The 18,958-nt window shown below is 34.7% G+C and overlaps 2 protein-coding genes across 6 annotated transcripts in view; one reads left to right on the forward strand and one right to left on the reverse strand.

Annotated features, from left to right (window-relative positions):
• The window catches only part of LOC127844170 (uncharacterized), a 295,187-nt gene that overhangs the window by 43,890 nt on the left and 232,339 nt on the right, over positions 1-18,958 (forward strand). The window lies entirely within an intron of this gene.
• LOC127844159 (F-actin-uncapping protein LRRC16A-like) overlaps positions 1-18,958 on the reverse strand; it is a 101,570-nt gene that overhangs the window by 19,429 nt on the left and 63,183 nt on the right. The window contains exons 29-33 of the mRNA XM_052374185.1: positions 15,200-15,535; positions 6,868-6,933; positions 4,701-4,852; positions 3,500-3,591; positions 2,617-2,706 (exon numbers count right to left, since the gene is read on the reverse strand). Coding sequence (XP_052230145.1) covers positions 2,617-2,706; positions 3,500-3,591; positions 4,701-4,852; positions 6,868-6,933; positions 15,200-15,535 — 736 coding nt within the window. The remainder of the gene's footprint in view (positions 1-2,616; positions 2,707-3,499; positions 3,592-4,700; positions 4,853-6,867; positions 6,934-15,199; positions 15,536-18,958) is intronic.

The following is an 18,958-nucleotide window of genomic DNA, read 5'->3' on the forward strand; positions in this document are numbered from 1 at the left end:
CAGAGTTTCTTCTCACTAAAGTTTATCCAAAATGGTTTAATCCGAAGTTTGTGTTGCAATAAACATATTTTTACATTTTATTTTATTTGTACAAATGGATGAAGTGATATGATCAACAAGTGATAAAAAAATAAACACATACAATTCTTGTGATATAGAAATTGTGTGAAGACTGTCGCTTGTATTCACGAAGCAGATTGTGTTGATTTTAAATCATTTATGATTGAATAAAACATATCAGGATAACAGACAATAATTGGCATAATAAAAACAATAACTGAGATGCAAATGAACAATCAAAGCAAAAAATAAAGGAACTAGATATTCTACATTGTGAGAAGCTACTTCTGATGATCATGACGTATGTGCTTTCCCCTTTATTGTATCTGATAATCAGAACTTATGATCTTTCCCCCCATCATCTCGTGATCAGAACTGTCTTGTGTTACCCCCTTCTTTTTCTTATTTACAGACCAAACTTTCTAGTTTTACATCCAACTTTCATTTGTTGTTTAAAACTTTATAGTTTGTTTCACCCTTCTCATATCTGATGATCAGAACTTTTTACTTTTACTGCCTACTTTTTTGCTAGTTGGTAAAAACAATGGTATCTAAGTTAAACCAAAACAAACTTGTAATGAACATTACATGTAAACTTTTTTGAAACAGAAAAGCAGAACATCTGAACCAGTATTTCTTAAATTATCATCTAAAAGAAAACTTTATATAGTACTTAATAAAAAAAGATTAACCTTAAGTAACCTGATGTTTTTAATGTCCTGGATTAAAAGGCAATACTTGCAGTCTATGGCTTGCCATATTGAAACCTAGCGCCTTCAGTTTTTTGCATGACAAATGCAAACATAGCATTCAAAGTTGATGTAAGAAACGCTTGTTCAATGTTTTCAACAGTGAAACACAAATTTGTTTGTACCAACCAACAAAGGGGAAACACATTGTAATTATCTACAAAATTGTTCAAGAATCACAAGCCTATAACCATGATGGCAAAAAGGAAACAAGCGGGCCAAAGGTCCTAAGGCGCTCACCCGAGACCCCATGGAACCTAACTGTTTTCCAGGCAGGTGGTGTTCACTAGGTTTCAAATTTCTTGTCAGAAAATTAAAATAAAATAAAAATACAGGCATCCAAAAATGAAGAGATAAGAAATATGTATGCTCGAAAATTTAGAGACACTCTTGATATATCGCATTGACAATCAGATACGGGTATGCAATGTGTTTCCCTTTAATCTGATGGGTGAAACTATTGTACATGTATATTACCATTATTGACCCAATAACGCAAATGCAATGGTTCATGAAAGCATTTCATGATTTGTCTACAAGGTTTAATGACCAAGTTTTTTAACTCTACAATCAGCTCAATATCTGAAAGCGTTGTGTAAACGAAACTAATACCTCTGTAGATCATGTAAGTAGACTCAATTACCATAAATCAGCTCAATATCTGAAAGCTTTGTGTAAACAACCCTCCGCAAAAGGAATGCCGGCCAGCCGGACAGACAGTCCGACTGCCATATGCCACCCTTCTGGGGGCATAAGAACAAAGGTATTTAAAACTTTAGAGACACTTAAAATATTGCCTTGACGATCAGATAAGGGTATGCAATGTGCACATTGTCATTTGTTTAAACGAATAATAGCAATTTTTTTTACCATGCAGTATATTATAATTTACTTTTATATTTGTTCCACTTTAAGATGCTGGCTGAAATCATAGTCTATGACAGGTACAAACTTCTACTACAAATAGTTATTTACCATATACTCCAATGTAATGGTCAATTTCCTTAAGGTATTAGTATACCGTTTTATGACCTTAATCCGGTTCTAAAAACCCATGATCAATGTGTAACAAGATAAGTGTATTAACAGGGCAGAGTTCTGGTAACATAGCATTATAAAATGAACTGTCCAAAAATGCAGATTCATTAATTATAGACAAAACCCATACGTCTGAAAATTTAGAGTCACGGAAAATACTTATTTTGGAAAAAACTGGGGTGCCTGAAGATTTAGATTGTCTGTTAACTTAGATTACTAACGTTAAGTCATCACATATCATAACAACACAATGTTTCAAATATTATTAGCAAGTTTCATGACAAGTGGGTTACAAATGTGATTTCTAGAGTGTTCAAATTGTTTTACTATAACCAGATAAGGAAACCTACCCAGCCCCATGGAAGCCATGTTTTTCAATGGACTGGATCCCTTTTAAAAAATGGACAAGATATATCATTACCACAAAATTAATGTTTTGACCAAGTTTAACGAAGATTTGGGAATCAATTAAAATTCACAAGCTAATTCTTTAACTCGATGCAGTTTTTGATACCACATTACTGAATTTTGAACTCGGCCAGATGTCATTGGGACAAATGCATTGAGCATGGTTCATGAAGATTGGGCAACAAATGTGGCCTCTACAGTGATCACAAGGACAATGATGCTGACCCACAAATTATGACAAATGAAGAACTCAAGGCTATCACAAAGGTCACCATTATTATGCACATTGTGCTCAGGCGCACTAAAAACATGTGCTGAAACTGTCAAGCAGCCATACAAAAGCTATAACATGGAGACTTACATTTTCTTCTCGTCTTTATTTTTTTTGCCTTTTTTCATGTTAAATAATCCTCCAAAGGTTTTTTTAATACTTTCTGGTGTTGACTTTGAGCTGTAAGCGTCAACAGTGAAGGATGAACAGACATACAAATGACCACATAAATCCTCATGACTTTTGTAGCAATTTGGTGAACGTGATAAAAGCTGATAAATATTCTGAAATGTGTAACTTTATAAATTTATTATTGAGTAGTTCAAATATACAAATTGTTTACAATTGTTGACAATAATACATTTCCCTGATTTAAAATATGTATTGCAATGCTCAGCAGAAAATTTACTACTGTCAAGGAAACATTAGCGCTAAATGAAAGAAAATATGAATGTATATTTAAACAGTAAGGCTGTTTAAATACTGTGAAATGAGGACATACTAAATAAATTGGTTATGAATAGCAGAGAGATACATTATAATTTGAATGCTTTAAAACTCCATGCACCTTTACTAAATAAGGACATCTGACATAAGGTACCAGGAACAAATTTATCTACCATGTTTCCAATGCTTAAAGTGTCTTGAGGTTGATTTTTGAACATGGCAGAAATATGATTGTATGACAAATGTTTAGTAAGACTGAACTTCTTATTACATGATGAGGATCAAATAACAAACCCATCCAAAAAGTGATTATATTCATGAGTATGAGTATGATAATTATGAACAATATGACTTTCTAAAAGAAAATGGAAACAATTACAACCACATTAATGATGAAAATACTTTAGCTAAACCTTACAATAATGAATAGAACACATGACCAACCTATGGCAGCATGTCCTATAATGATCATATTTGAAACCCACACAAATTATGGGGGTAGGGTGGGAGATGCATGAGAGGTTACCTAGGTGACGGGGAGCTGCTAGGTCCATTCTTCACAGGACTCTGGGGCACCACAGAAGGAGTGGAGAAGAAACCCTCAATGCCTTCATCCACCTGCACAAACGACACAAGTAACACAGGGCTTTGTTTATTTGGATATAATTCCATTTTTAACACTATTTCAGTCATATTATGGAGTTTAATTGACCTACTGATACTTTTCCTGGTCAAGCTTATCCTATTCAAGCAGTTAACCCTTTTCCACTTAGATATACGTATTTTCACCCATTTGTAGTCCCTTAGAAAGTTATATTTAATTGAAGACCTTCCTTACTAAATTCAAGTTTGTAAGGCTTTATCTCCAAACCTTAGGTACTGGTGAGCAGCAAACAGCATAGAACCTGAACAGACTGCGAGTTACTCGCAGGCTGTTCTGGTTTTATATACTGTTTGCACATAGACATTCTTACTTTGCTTCTAAGTGGGGAAGGGTTAACCAAAACATAGCTGGGTTCAGCCCCCTGCTCTAGATCTGTCCCTACTATCTGTAACTGGCCACCTGCCAGCTGCCAATAAAACTAACTCACCATGTAAGATACTGCTTTACTGCCACCATTTTGTCCACCAAACAAATAGTGTTGTAGATTACAGTATACTAAATATTTTGGGTGTTCAATACTGTAACCTCTAAAAAGGGGAATTTTATTCATTTGTAGACACAATTCTCTGGATGGGCACTTGCCATGACTTTATTTTTGAATATTTCTGTGTGCATTTAGTAGGGAAAACATTATTGTATACTGCCAGTTCACTGTTTTGCTTTTAGGTTGGAGACTACATGAGACTTTGACAGTTGGCGGGAAACCCTCATCAACTGGAGAGAAGCCAGTAAAACAGTGACTGTTGATTCACATCGAGCTCTTTCTTACATACCACATGACCTATCTCTGTCATTGTTTAAATCAATTAGGCTTTGAATGCTCTTGAAGAAAAGGTATGGTTATGAGGGTCTCTACACCCACAAGTTTGACTTTATTTTTTGTTTAAGTTATTGCTTTTACATTGAATTTGAATTTGTTAAAGAAATCTTTATGTATATTGTGACCTTGTAGTAACAGAATTAACATTATATGCAAGATATATATGATCGATAACTAAGTGAACAGAGTTATCTTTATTTTTTGGAAAATGGATGATTGTTTCCCACAGGAACTTCAACTTGCCTTCACATTTTCAGATGAGGTAGAGCCAGTCATGGCAGATTGTCTGCCAGCAGTTGGGCGCACATTCTTTTTGAGGCGGGCTCGGTCCTTGGTCACATGGGTCAGCCGGTCGCCCGTTGGCAAGTCACCAATAGAGTCAAGATCAACAGCAACTGCAGATTCAAGCAAGCAGGATTTAAAGTATTATTTAAAAGGCAGTTATATTCTTTTTTTAGCTTAGTCTAGAATAAGTATCACAATTTTACGAAATAAGTATTATATGAGTCATATATGTGTCATATTCTGAATGAAATACCTTTAGTTCACATATAAAATTAAAATACCCTATATCCTGGAACTTAACTTCAATACAAAACAAAACAAAGTCAAACTATGTGAAAAAAGCTGTTGCAATTGCACAAAGATATACACGGCACTTGGAAATCTCTCTTCATGAGAAGAAGGAATTATATAAGAATAATCATATCTTCATACAGGAAATGTTTGTATTAATTAAAATTGTTGTTTTGTTTGAAACCGCAGAAAATATTGTGTAATATAAACTTACAGTTTGTTTATGAAAATGAAGATCTATAAAGAAAACAAGATGTGTTTTTGAAACACAATGTCCCCCTATATGACGTTTGACCTTGTAGGATGACCTTGACCTTTGACCCATATATTTGACCTTGTTAGATGACCTTGACCTTGACCTTTCACCACTAAAAAAGTGCAGCTCCATGAGATACACATGAATGCCAAATATCAAGTTGCTATCTTCAATATTGCAAAAGTATTCATAAAATTAGCGATTTGGGCCACATATATTTGACCTCTGACCTTGAAGGATGACCTTGACCTTTCACCACTCAAAATGTGCAGCTCCATGAGATACACATGCATGCCAAATATCAAGTTGCTATCTTGAATATTGCAAAAGTACTCATAAAATGAGCGATTTTGGCCACATATATTTGACATCTGACCTTGAAGGATGACCTTGACCTTGACCTTTCACCACTCAAAATGTGCAGCTCCATGAGATACACATGCATGCCAAATATCAGGTTGCTATCTTGAATTTTGAAATACTGCAAAAGTGTACATTAAATGAGCGATTTTGACCCATATATTTGACCTTTGACCTGGAAGGATGACCTTGACCTTTCACCACTCAAAATGTGCAGCTCCATGAGATACATATGCATGCCAAATATCAAGTTGCTATCTTCAATATTGCAAAAGTTATTGCAAATGTTAAAGTTGGCGCAAACCAACAGACCAACCAACAGACCAACAGACAGGGCAAAAACAATATGTCCCACACTACTATAGTGGGGGACATAATAAGAAACATGAAATTGCAGGTACTTTTGCTTCTGTTAAGACAAGTGCCAGTGGCTACAATCGTATGAAGTAATAACTTAAATACAAACAATGCCAATAGTTGTTGCCCAACAGTGTCTTTTTCATTGGCTAATAATTAAAGGGTTTGACTTAAAGGGACTGTAAGGCAAGATTCGGTTGCAATACAGGGGTTAGAATGGAAGACTTACCATGGAACTGTAAGGCAGAGATTGGACTCAGTACAGCGGTAAGGCTGGGGAAGTATATGACAATAATTTAGGAATTCCTTGGAGAAGGTTAGGGGTAAGACCAGAAGATACACCTGGGTACTGTCTGTCAGGGGCTGAATTTTGGACATTGGTTAGACTGGGACAGTTAAGTGCAGACTCACCTGGGGACCGTAAGGTAGGGGTAAGTTTTAGCACAGGGGTTCAACTGAGACAGTATAAAACAATACATTCTGAATCACCTAGGGATAGTTAGGCAGGGTTCAGTTTTGGTACATGGGTAAGACTAGAGACGTATAAGACAATAGGTGACGAATAACCTGGGGAAGGTGAGGTAGGGGTTAATTTCGGTGAAGGGATAAAACCGGAAGATTTACCTGGGTTCTGTATGTCAGGGGCTGATTTTGGTAAATTAGTTAGACTGGGACAGTTAAGTGCAGACTCACCTGGGGACGGTAAGGTAGGGGTAAGTTTTAGTACAGGGGTTCAACTGAGACAGTATGAAACAATACATTCTGAATCACCTAGGGACAGTTAGGCAGAGTATAGTTTTGGTACAGGGGTAACACAAGGGGGTAGACTAGAGCAGTTTAAGACAATAAGTGAAGAATTACCTGGTGATGGTAAGGCATGGGTAAGTTTCGGTACGGGGGTAAGACTTGGCTCCTCATCCAGGCCATCTGTAATAAGGAACAAAACTTTGCTTCAAATCTCAAGCCTATGCACAACTACAACCTGTAACCATTCTCATGATTATTGTCTTTAATGACTGACCTATATTATCCCAAACTATAACCTTTTATCATGACAATAATAATTGATTTTGACCATGTTCAACAAAGTACTGAAGACAAACAATTCATGACAATTTTGACTGTTTTTGTTCCTTTTAATCTTGATTCCTAAAACAAACTATATTCAAAGGATCTTTAAGTAATGCCTTAACTCTGTAAAAAAAATGACACATTTTAACAAGGAGTCAATGGACTGTAGTTATATGTCATTATGTAAACTTATCTGTTAATTTACACACATTTCTTGACAAATACATAAACAAACAAGAGCACCACCTTGCCGGTGCAGACCGCTTATCTATTTTTCTTTTTAAAGGTGCAGAGACCTATCTCAATTTCAATCCCAAAGGAGGGAGGGGTGGAGTGAGGAGGGGTGTATAGTGTGGGGGTGTGGTCATTTATTACATTATCTTCCAAAAAAGCAAAAAAATAAAAAGAATTTGGGGGGGGGGATTCTTGGGTGGGATGGTTGGACGGTATTTCAAAAATAAAATAATAAAAATAAATATTTGTGTTTTTTAACCATGTTTGAAAAAAACAAGAGATGTGCTTGTCAGAAACACAATGCTCCCTATTGCGCCGCTTTGAAAATTTCTTTTTTTTCTTGCCTTTGACCTTGAAGGATGACCTTGACCTTGAACTTCCACCACTCAAAATGTGCAGCTTTATGAGAAGGCCGCTTAAAAAAAATATTTACCTTTGACCTTGAATGATGACCTTGACCTTGAATGATGACCTTGACCTTGAAGGATGACCATGACCAATATTTACCTTTGACCTTGAATGATGACCTTGACCTTGAAGGATGACCATGACCTTGAACTTCCACCACTAAAAATGTGCAGCTTCATGATAACGCCGCTTTGAAATTATTTATTTTTTACCTTTGACCTTGGAGGATGACCTTGACCTTGAAGAATGACCTTAACCTTGAACTTCCACCACTCAAAATGTGCAGCTTCATGAGAATGCCGCTTTGATTTTTTTTTTATGACCTTTGACCTTGAAGGATGACCTTGACCTTGAAGGATGACCTTGAACTTCCACCACTCAAAATGTGCAGCTTCATGAGAACGCCGCTTTGAATTTTTTTTTTTTTTTTACCTGGAAGGATGACCTTGACCTTCCACCACTCAAAATGTGCAGCTTCATGATCAAGCCGCTTTGAATTTTTTTAAATTTTGTTTGACCTTTGACCTTGAAGAATGACCTTGACCTTGAAGGATGACCTTGACCTTGAACCTACACCACTTAAATGTGCAGCTTCATGATAACGCCGCTTTGAAATATATTTTTTTGACCTTTGACCTTGAAGGATGACCTTGACCTTGAAGAATGACATTGACCTTGAACTTCCACCACTCAAAATGTGCAGCTTCATGATAATGCCGCTTTGAAATGTTTTATTTGTTTTTTGACCTTTGACAATGAAGGATGACCTTGACCTTGAAGGATGACCTTTAACTTCCACCACTCAAAATGTGCAGCTTCATGAGAACGTCGCTTTGATTTTCTGATTTTTTTTTTACCTTGAAGGATGACCTCGAAGGATGACCATGACCTTGAACTTCAAGACAAGATCATTGTGAATATACAACAAAACACTTCAGTCCAGTCCAGTTTGTTTTTCTTTCAACTTTATACAATTCATCATATTTCATAACTATTCCTCTGTTGTTCTTTTCTTTTCTTTCTAAAAAAAATATATATTAGCATATCTTGTATAACATGTCTGAACTATATTGCTTTGTACAATATCTATGTTGTATGATCATATACATGTTTACATTGTATGTATGATATTGAATAAAAAAAAAATGACCTTGAACTTCCACCACTCAAAATGTGCAGCTTCATGAGATACACATGCATGCCAAATATCAAGTTGCTATCTTCAATATTAAAAAAGTTATGGCCAATGTTAAAGTTTTCCGACGGACAGACGCCATATATTTGACATTTGATCTTGAAGGATGACCTTCACCTTTCACCACTCAAAATGTTCAGCTCCATGAGATACACATGCATGCCAAATATCAAGTTGCTATCTTCACTATTAAAAAAGTTATGGCCAATGTTAAAGTTTTTTTCGGAATTTTAGCAAAATTTAATAATTTGACCTTGAGAGTGAAGGTCATTCAAAGGTCAAGGTAAAATTCAACTTGCCAGGTACAGAACCCTCATTATAGCATGAAAGAATTTAAAGTTTAAAAGCAATAGCCTTGATACTTTAGAAGTAAAGTGGATCTAAACACAAAATGTAACCATATATTCAAAGTTACTAAGTCAAAAAAGGACCATAATTACGTAAAAATGACAACCAGAGTTATGCAACTTGTCCTTTACTGTCCCCTTATGATAGTTTGCGAGTGTTCCAAGAATGAAAGCAATATATATGATACTTTAGGGGTAAAGTGGACCAAAACATAAAACTTAACCAAATTTTCAAGTATAAAGGGCCCATAATTACGACAAAATGCCAGTCAGAGTTACATAACTTTGCCTGCACAGTCCCCTTATGATAGTTAGTAAGTGTTGCAAGTATGAAAGCAATAGCTTTGATACTTTAGGAAAAAAGTGAACCTAAACACAAAACTTAACCAAATTTTCAATTTTCTAAGTATAAAAAGCGCACATAATTCTGTCAAAATGCCAGTCAGAGTTACATAACTTTGCCTGCACAGTCCCCTTCTTATAGTTAGTAAGTGATGCAAGTATGAAAGCAATAGCTTTGATACTTAATGAATAAAATGGACCTAAACACAAAACTTAACCAAAAATTTCAATTTTCTAAGTATAAAAAGGGCGCATAATTCTGTCAAAATGCAAGCCAGAATTATCTAACTTTGCCTGCCCAGTCCCCTCACTATAGTAAGTAAGTGTACCAAGTTTGAATGCAATAGCCGTGATACTTTATGAGAAAAGTGTACCTAAACGCAAAACTTAACCGGATGCCGATGCCGACGCCAAGGTGATGACAATAGCTCATAATTTTTTTCAAAAAATAGATGAGCTTATAAAATGATTTATATTAATAAACTAAAATCAACTATGATTCTGAACTGCATAAAAATTACTACAAAATGTATCCATTCACATTGCATTTCATTCTAGGATTCAAATATAAATTCCTCAGACAGATATCTAAAAACAAGCATTTCTCGACCCAGATTACCAAAATATGTCAAGTGTTTTGACATAGAAGTGTAACTAAACAACCTGCAGAACAAATTCTTACTTTTCTGTTCTCCCTGTACCCTTACTGTGCCAAAGAACCAGTCTAACAAGCGACGGATCATGTTTGTACTTTCACTTTAACCAATAGAAACTGCTTCCAGTTCCAGTAAAATTGTACCACTATGAATTGATTACAAAAACAACTTAGTTTTTTTTCATCTGCATGAAACTTTGAAGCTTTTAACAGATGAACAGCTTAATTGATTTTAAATATATATTTCAGAAGTCAATTGATTAGTAACTTAGTATCCAATATATATACCAAACACCACTTAGTTAGTAGCATACATGATTTATGGATACCCAACTACCAAGTTTCAAAAGTTTGATTAACAGCACATGCAAAATATTCAATCAAACATCCTGAAATATTGCACCAATACAAATTTTCTTATAACGAAGCACACATTTTACAATGCTTGTTATTTCCATAAACATGAGGCTTTAATGTCTTACATCCTCCACAGTTTGCTTATTTTCTCAATACATTAATTATTTAATTAATAATTGATATGCTAATATTTCACTTTTTTCATGAAAAATTACAACATACAATTCCAAACTAAATACAAGAACTTATCACACTTAAAAGCAAGGTTATCAAGTTTGTTGATCGATTGATATATATGTCTATTAATTTCCTTAAAAATGATACTTTAAATAACTTTTACATTTCATTCCGCTTCTACACTGTCTAAAAAAGGTCAGGAAACAAATACATGTTGTTTTACTTAGCTTGAAATGTTTTCTAAAATATTGCCCCTGAAATTACCAATCCCTTAAAATGAGTCATTTGGTGGTAAACTGCTATTGTTCTGGTTATTTCTAAGCAGAATAAATGTGTTATATGGAATTAATAAGCCACAGATCAACAAAACAGGAATCCCCCACCCCACCTAAAACCAAGCCATCAATTTATGCTGAGATTTCCTTAATATTTCATGCACCTGTGGCCTTGACTATTGATCTCTTGACCAAAAAATCGATATATGTTCCTTAAATAAAAACTAACTAACCAATATATTGATTTCTATGGTCCAAAGTAAAAGCGTGCTCTATATATTATGTGCCCATTGCTTTTTATGTTTCAGGCTCGTGCAGCCTTGACCTCTGACTGGTTGACCTCAAATTTGATAGGTGTCTTCCTTTGTTACTGCGTAACCAGCATTCCAATTTGCAAGAGCAAAGGTCAAAGAATTCTCTATATAACATATGGCAACAAATTTCCTGTGACCTTCACATGAGTCTGTTGACCTCAAAATCCTAAATGATCAAACTTCAATTATTTCTCTAGATATTGTATACAAACAAAATAGCAAAGAGACATTAATTTTCACCTCCTACAAAAATGACCCAATCCGATTTGCTAAGAGCGGTCACGTTCCCATGGTGTATTTTCCAAACACCCCGAGTAATTTCCAAACACCCCAAGTAATCAAGTAGTTTGTTGAGATATAGTATGAAATTACTGATGGTGTATATCCCATACACCATCAGTTACTAATTGTGTAACCAATAATATTCCATTACATAATCATGAATGACAAAATAATAAATATTTTTCTGTATGAAATACAAAATGAAATACATATTTATACAAATAAGAATTCATACTTAATTTCATATCAGGTGTATTATTGTTTTAAAGGGAACCATTATCAGATTTGACCAAAATTGCAGATATCAAATGGTATTATACAATGTGCATTACACATTTGAACATGCATACAGTATAGGTAAAGTGGAACAAATGTTATACAGATCAGTTGTGAGTCTGACAAGAGCAGATCTATAATTGTGTCTTGTTCTGAGAAAACTGGGAATAATGCATGTGCGTAAAGTGTTGTCCCAGATAAGCCTGTGCACTGTGTAAACTAGATTTTTGCTACGAAGAAACTTTCTTTAAACAGAAAATATGATAACAGCGGAAAGTGTTGTCCCTAATTAGCCTGTGCTGACTCCACAGGCTAATCTGGGATGACACTTTACGCTCAATTTATTATAAAGTATTCATGCATTTGAGCCCTTTAGAGTTCTATGATTTGACTTGTTTTATCTGAATTTCTATAAATGCAAAATCCGAAAATCACAACACTATTCTGGTTTCACTTGACCCATACTTTAAGTACAGCAGTATGAGACTTATAGCCATATAGGGTTGAATGCATTCATGGTCAATGATTGATTTTTGCCATATTTATAACATTTAAGCTCTATTGCATACAATGTTACAAATTGGTGTGACACATATATCAGGATGTACCTTTTAAATGGCTGCCTACAATAAAATAGTTGTACATTTACATTATGCAACAGTTGATAATAATATACCAGTATCACATACCTATACATTTATTCTTAATTAACATTCTAAATCTGATGATGTCATAATTTAAATGTCGCACATGTCCTTTGCAACATAAAGCATAAAATGTTCAACAATTTAAATAATCATCATATTGTGAGACAATCAACAACTGGCTAATATCTATCAGAATGTATGCATTAAATAGTGGTCACAAAATGGAGAATACAAAAACAAACATAATATAAGAAGAATGTTTTTAATTAGAAGGATGTTTTCATTCTGGAATATTTTTACACTGGTTCAATAATACTTCACATTATCTAGTGAAAGAGAACAGTGAGGGCTATCACTTCAGTGAACAGTATACACAAGATACAGCTGATAGAATGTAAATTGCAAACTTCCTGAAACATGACTTAAAACGGATGAAAATGTCTTAACCCCAGTTTCCGTAATTCCGATCATTGAGTGAGAAACTGCAAACAATTAAACACCTATTTTTGTAAATTCCATTCATTAGGGTTCAAAGGCAAATGCCCATAAAAGTTTAAAATAAAGAATGTTTTCAGACATGCTACACTTTGTGTTCTATGTAGTATAACCATAATAAATGTATAGCTTTTTGAGCTTTTTAATTGGCTACTCATTGTTTGACTGACCAATGTCATGGGGTTATTTTGATGAAATTACCTTGCAACATTCACAGACGTTACCCAGTAAAAACCACTTCCTGGTTTGATCATAAAGTTCAGGTAATGTTCTTAGCCAACATAAAACCATGTGATAAAAAAGATCTGACACTCACTGTGATTTCATGCCGAATGCGCACTTACTGACAAAATTCCTAATCACGTTTGATAATTATTTTTATGCTAAATGACAACTTGTGTCAGATCCAATATGTATGTATTGAACATCTTTATGCTAGATACAGTACTCTGAATGATGCTAAATGTTCAGTGTCTCACTTTTGTATGAAGAAAGCTTATGGGCCCTGCGGATTGAGTACCTGAACTCTAGTAGAAAAGGCTAACTGTTTCTCAGTCAGGAGTTATATTTTTTCTTGTTTGAATATATGGCATACATTCCCTTTGGAATACATGAATTTTGTTGTTAAAGAGTCATTCAACCAAACTGAGAACGATTCCGTATTAGTGTATTACTAACTGCACTGTAAGACGAAACACCATGACTTTTGAGCCTCTGCCCCTTTATTTTCTAGCATACATACGAGTCATGCTCTGTAAAAAAAAAGGTATTTAATGCATGGGCATAAAGTGTCATCCCAGATTAGCATGTGCAGTCCGCACAGACTAATCAGGGATGACACTTTCTGCTTTTATTACATTTTTGCTAAGAAGATACTTTTTTTAACGAAATATCTTTTAAAGGCAGAAAGTGTTATCACTGATTAGCCTGTGCGTATTGCACACAGATTAATCTGGGAAGACATTTTACTCCCCCTTTTTTCACAGAGCACGGCTCAAATCATACTCAAAATACATCTTAGTATGCCACTTCTTGCTTGCAAACTTTGAATAAACACTCGGTCATAAAAATTTAACTTTCTGACCCATTTGTAAAAGCAAGTTGACGTAATTTCAAACTGAATCTTTTAAATTCATAACTTCTTATTTAATATTAGTTTAGTTGTTGTATTTTTGTCTGCAAGAATTAAATTCAAATTATTCAGGCAAAGCATGCGAGTAAAATGCAAAAGCTAAAATGCAGAACAAAACCATTTCAAAATGATATAATTGAGGATGAATAATTGTATAATCTATTAATACAAATGAAGCATTGCAATTTTTAATGAGCAGTTGCAAAACAAATTCCATAATTTTGTGATAATTTCACTAAGCCAATTAAAACAATAAATGAGAGTTGATTAGGGCAAATTTATTTATCCTGTGTTCAAGAGTTTGGGAATGATTTCTTTCATTTGATATTCCACCTTGATATCATTTGGCCTGGGTCTCATGTGGGACACTCTGTGTCTCTATCGGCTGTCCTCAACCTGTACTTGAAAAAAGAATGCTTCATGCACACATTTCGGGTTGATTTCTTATATATTAACCTTGACTTCTGACCTTGGACCCAGACACCTGCCCTGGATAAAGTATTTTGGTCTGATTCTCATATTGAAGCCTTGACTTTGATGCAACTTTTAAAACTCACTAGATTCACTTTATATCTTAAATTAAAAATAATGCAGCTTGTTTACAGCCCACTTGCACACCTGTGCTTCCATGTGGCGTGCCCTTAATTCATGCCATTTCTTCAACAATTTTCGATATCATGCAATTCACTTCATGCTCACAATTCCATTAGAATCACCTCATCATGCAATTAATCTAAAATAAATAAAACATTAAAAAAAATGCTCTTTACAAAATAGGGCATTAACTGATAATAGATCATAAATTAGAAAATGTAAACATCCATCTTAATAATGGTTTACTGCTAAATTCTATGATCAGTTTGCCCATTTTGTTAAGGTATACTTAGAACATGCCTGAAAATTATTCATTAGCAAAATTAAGAACGAGCGCCTTTGAAGCCAACCCTAAAAGCATGCCATGGCAGCATTTACATTCTCTTGTTTACCGCGGTGTCCATAGCGATGTGAACATTTCCTTAAATCAGTAGCATTGTCATACTCAGGGTCAGGGTCAATGTCAATGCCCTTTGCAGAGGTCAATTTTATGCTTGGAGTAGTTGGAATAGAAATTTTATTTTTTCTAGGCTTTGTTTTTTGCACCTTTGGTTCTTTTTTATGTTTTAATTGTTTAGAATTTATCCCTCCAATATCATGTGGTGCAGGGGGCGGGTCGTAGGATAATGGTGACCTTGAACCCTGACCCTGTTTGCTACTGTTGGGTGTCATGGAAACAGCTTGTTGATTTTTGGCAGCATCCAAGGCCTTCTGGACCATATCCCTGTCTATATACATACATATACCATCAACTTTGATGTTATTTCAGTTTTTTTGTTATTTGGATTTTTCTCCATTTTAAACTTAAATAAGAAATGGTTATAGCAATCATTTCTTGACCAATCTCTAGCTGGAGTGAAATTCAAACATAAAATTTGCCAGGTCCAGAGCACTACCAACTGAGCTACCCAGCCCCATTATTTTAGGACAATAACAAGGAGCTGGGTACATAAGCAGTGATGAAAACTTAAAACAAGAGCACCGCCTTGCGGGTGCAGACCGCTCATCTATTTTCTTTTTAAAGGTGAAGGGACTCTCATTTTCAATCACAAAGGAGGGAGGAGTGGAGTGAAGAGGGGTGTATAGTGTGGGGTTGTGGACATTTATTACATTATCTTCCAAAAAAGCGAAAAAAAAAAAAAAAAAAAAAAAAAAATCGGGGGGGGGGGGGGGGGGGGGGTATAGTGTGAGGGGTGTGGTGATAATTTGTGAGATGATCTTAAAAAAAAAAAAAAAAAAAAAAAAAAAAAAAAATCAAAAAAAAAATTTGGGGGGGGGGGGGTGGGGGGGGTGGGGTGGGGGTATAGTGTGAGGGTGTGGTGGTCATTTGTGAGATGATCTTATAAAAAAAAAAAAAAAAAAAAAAATTAGGGGGGGGGGGAGGGGGGGGAGGGGGGGGAGGGCACGGGGGATGGTTTGGGTGAAGTCTATTGTGGTATGTCAGGTAAGAGTAGTTTCATCAAAGTATCAATCAAATCTAATCATAAATAAAGAAGTTATGGCAATTTTAGCAAAATTTAATAATTTGACCTTGAGAGTCAAGGTCATTCAAAGGTCAAAGTAAAATTCAAGTTGCCAGGTACAGTAACCTCATGATAGCATGTAAGTATTTGAAGTTTGAAAGCAATAGCCTTGATACTTCGAGTGGATCGAAACACAAAATTTAACCATATATTAAAAGTTACTAAGTCAAAAAAGGGCCATAATTCCGTAACAATGACAACCAGAGTTATGCAACTTGTCCTTTTACTGTACCCTTATGATAGTTTGTGAGTGTTCCAAGTATGAAAGCAATATCTATGATACTTTAGGGGTAAAGTGACCAAAACATAAATCTTAACCAAATTTTCAATTTTCTAAGTATAAAGGGCCCATAATTCCGTCCAAATGCCAGTCAGAGTTACATAACTTTGCCTGCACCGTCCCCTTATGATAGTTCATAAATCTTGCAAGTATGAAAGCAATAGCTTTGATACTGTAGGAATAAAGTGGACCTAAACACAAAACTTAATCAAATTTTCAATTTTCTAAGTATAAAAAGGGCACATAATTCTGTCAAAATGCCAGTCAGAGTTACATTACTTTGCCTGCACAGTCCCCTTATGATAGTTAGTAAGTGTTGCAAGTATGAAAGCAATAGCTTTGATGCTTAAGGAATAAAATGGACCTAAACACAAAACTTAACCAAAATTGTCAATTTTCTAAGTATAAAAAGGGCACATAATTCTGTCAAAATGCATGCCAGAGTTATCTAACTTTGCCTGCCCAGTCCCCTCATGATAGTAAGTAAGTGTACCAAGTTTGAATGCAATAGCATTGATACTTACTGAGAAAAGTGGAACTAAACGCAAAACTTAACCAAAATTTGCAATTTTTTAAGTACAAAAAGGGCACATAATTCTGTCAAAATGCACGCCAGAGTTATCTAACTTTGCCTGCCTAGTCCCCTCATGATAGTAAGTAAGTGTACCAAGTTTGAATGCAATAGCATTGATACTTTCTGAGAAAAGTGGACCTAAACGCAAAACTTAACCGGACGCCGACGCCAACGCCAACGCCAACGCCAACGCCAACGCCAACGCCGACGCCAAGGTGATGACAATAGCTCATAATTTTTTTTCAAAAAATAGATGAGCTAAAAATGACCTCGCAAAAAAATGTGCATGTAGTAAATGAAGCAAAATTCAAGCAAGTATAATATAAATATCAACAACCCACAATACACAACAAACATTTATACAAATAGGCCACAGACTTTAAAGCACCGACAAATGAGACCCAATGAAATAAATTGTTCTGTTCAGGTTCAACAAAAAGACAAGAAAAAACTGCCCCAACTCCTTGGACCTATTTTTTTTAACAAACACACTAATGTTTTTTAATCAGGCTAGATAACATTGCATATAATGCTATGAGAAATTTCTTGATAAATGGGTCAAAAGTGTGATTTGTAGAGTGTTCAAATGGTTCGCTATAGCAACATACACTGACCTGAAAAATGGCCCACTTAATTGCAGTCATATTTTTTACTGTACTAGAACCATAACTCACTTGGCCGAAAAACAAGCATGTGTCATTAAGATTTCACAACAAATGTGACTTAAAAGAGTTTATAAGCTCTTTTTTTTATTTGACATGGTGACCTAGTTTTTGACTACACATGACCTACTTTCAAACAATGCCAAGATATCATCATGAATACTGGACGACACATGTGGCGTCTAATGTTCAGCATTTTTTAAATATAACCTAGGATCAACATTGTTTTTACCTCACATTAACCATGTTCTGATGAAATTTCAAAAGGATTGGGCACTTAATGTGGCCTCTAAAGTGTTCACAAACATTTTCTTTACATTGACCTAGTGACCCAGTTTCTGAACAAACAACATGGTTGCAACAAAATAGCAAAAGCATTGTAATGTAATAATAACTTACTTTATTTATAGAAACAAACAACACAGATAAGTTGTCAAACAGAATTGTATGACTTATATGTCTTAAACATGAGAAAGCTAAGCATAACAATTTGCAAAGGATTTAACATCAGCAGTTTAAGCCTTTACAATTATCCTTAACAATAATGAACCTCTTTTTTGCACTGTAAATGGAATATATATGAGATACTTTATAGTTACACACTAATAAAAACATTATATCTTCTGCACTAAAAATATCACATTATAAATTGTTTAATTGTGGCCGACAAGTCTATATTAACTATGTCACTCAAACAATACCCTGATTGGTAAACAAACCAAGCATATGAAATCCACGTATATTATCTAACAAAATAGCCACTTCCTGGTTAAGTGCTTATCACCCTTAACTAAAGTCCTAATTAACATTTTAAAGAGGCATATTAACAAAATTTTGTCTAAATATAATCTGTTAAATAAATGCATATACACAAACACATATATATATATATATATATGTTATTCCTTTTCTTAGCACAATAACATTTATAAAGTAGCAAATCACTTCATCTTTAACTCTTCATTCTAACTCAATCAGCTATTTACCATAATTCCTAAAAACATATTGCATTTCAGTTGAATCTCTCCAAATCATACAGTATGAAAGCATATGGTAATAGTGGTATGCCTTTATATGCATGCAAATGTATCAAGTGTGTATGAATATGTTCT

This window comes from Dreissena polymorpha, chromosome 9 (genome assembly GCF_020536995.1).
Source record: "Dreissena polymorpha isolate Duluth1 chromosome 9, UMN_Dpol_1.0, whole genome shotgun sequence".
Taxonomy (NCBI): Eukaryota; Metazoa; Mollusca; class Bivalvia; order Myida; family Dreissenidae; genus Dreissena; species Dreissena polymorpha.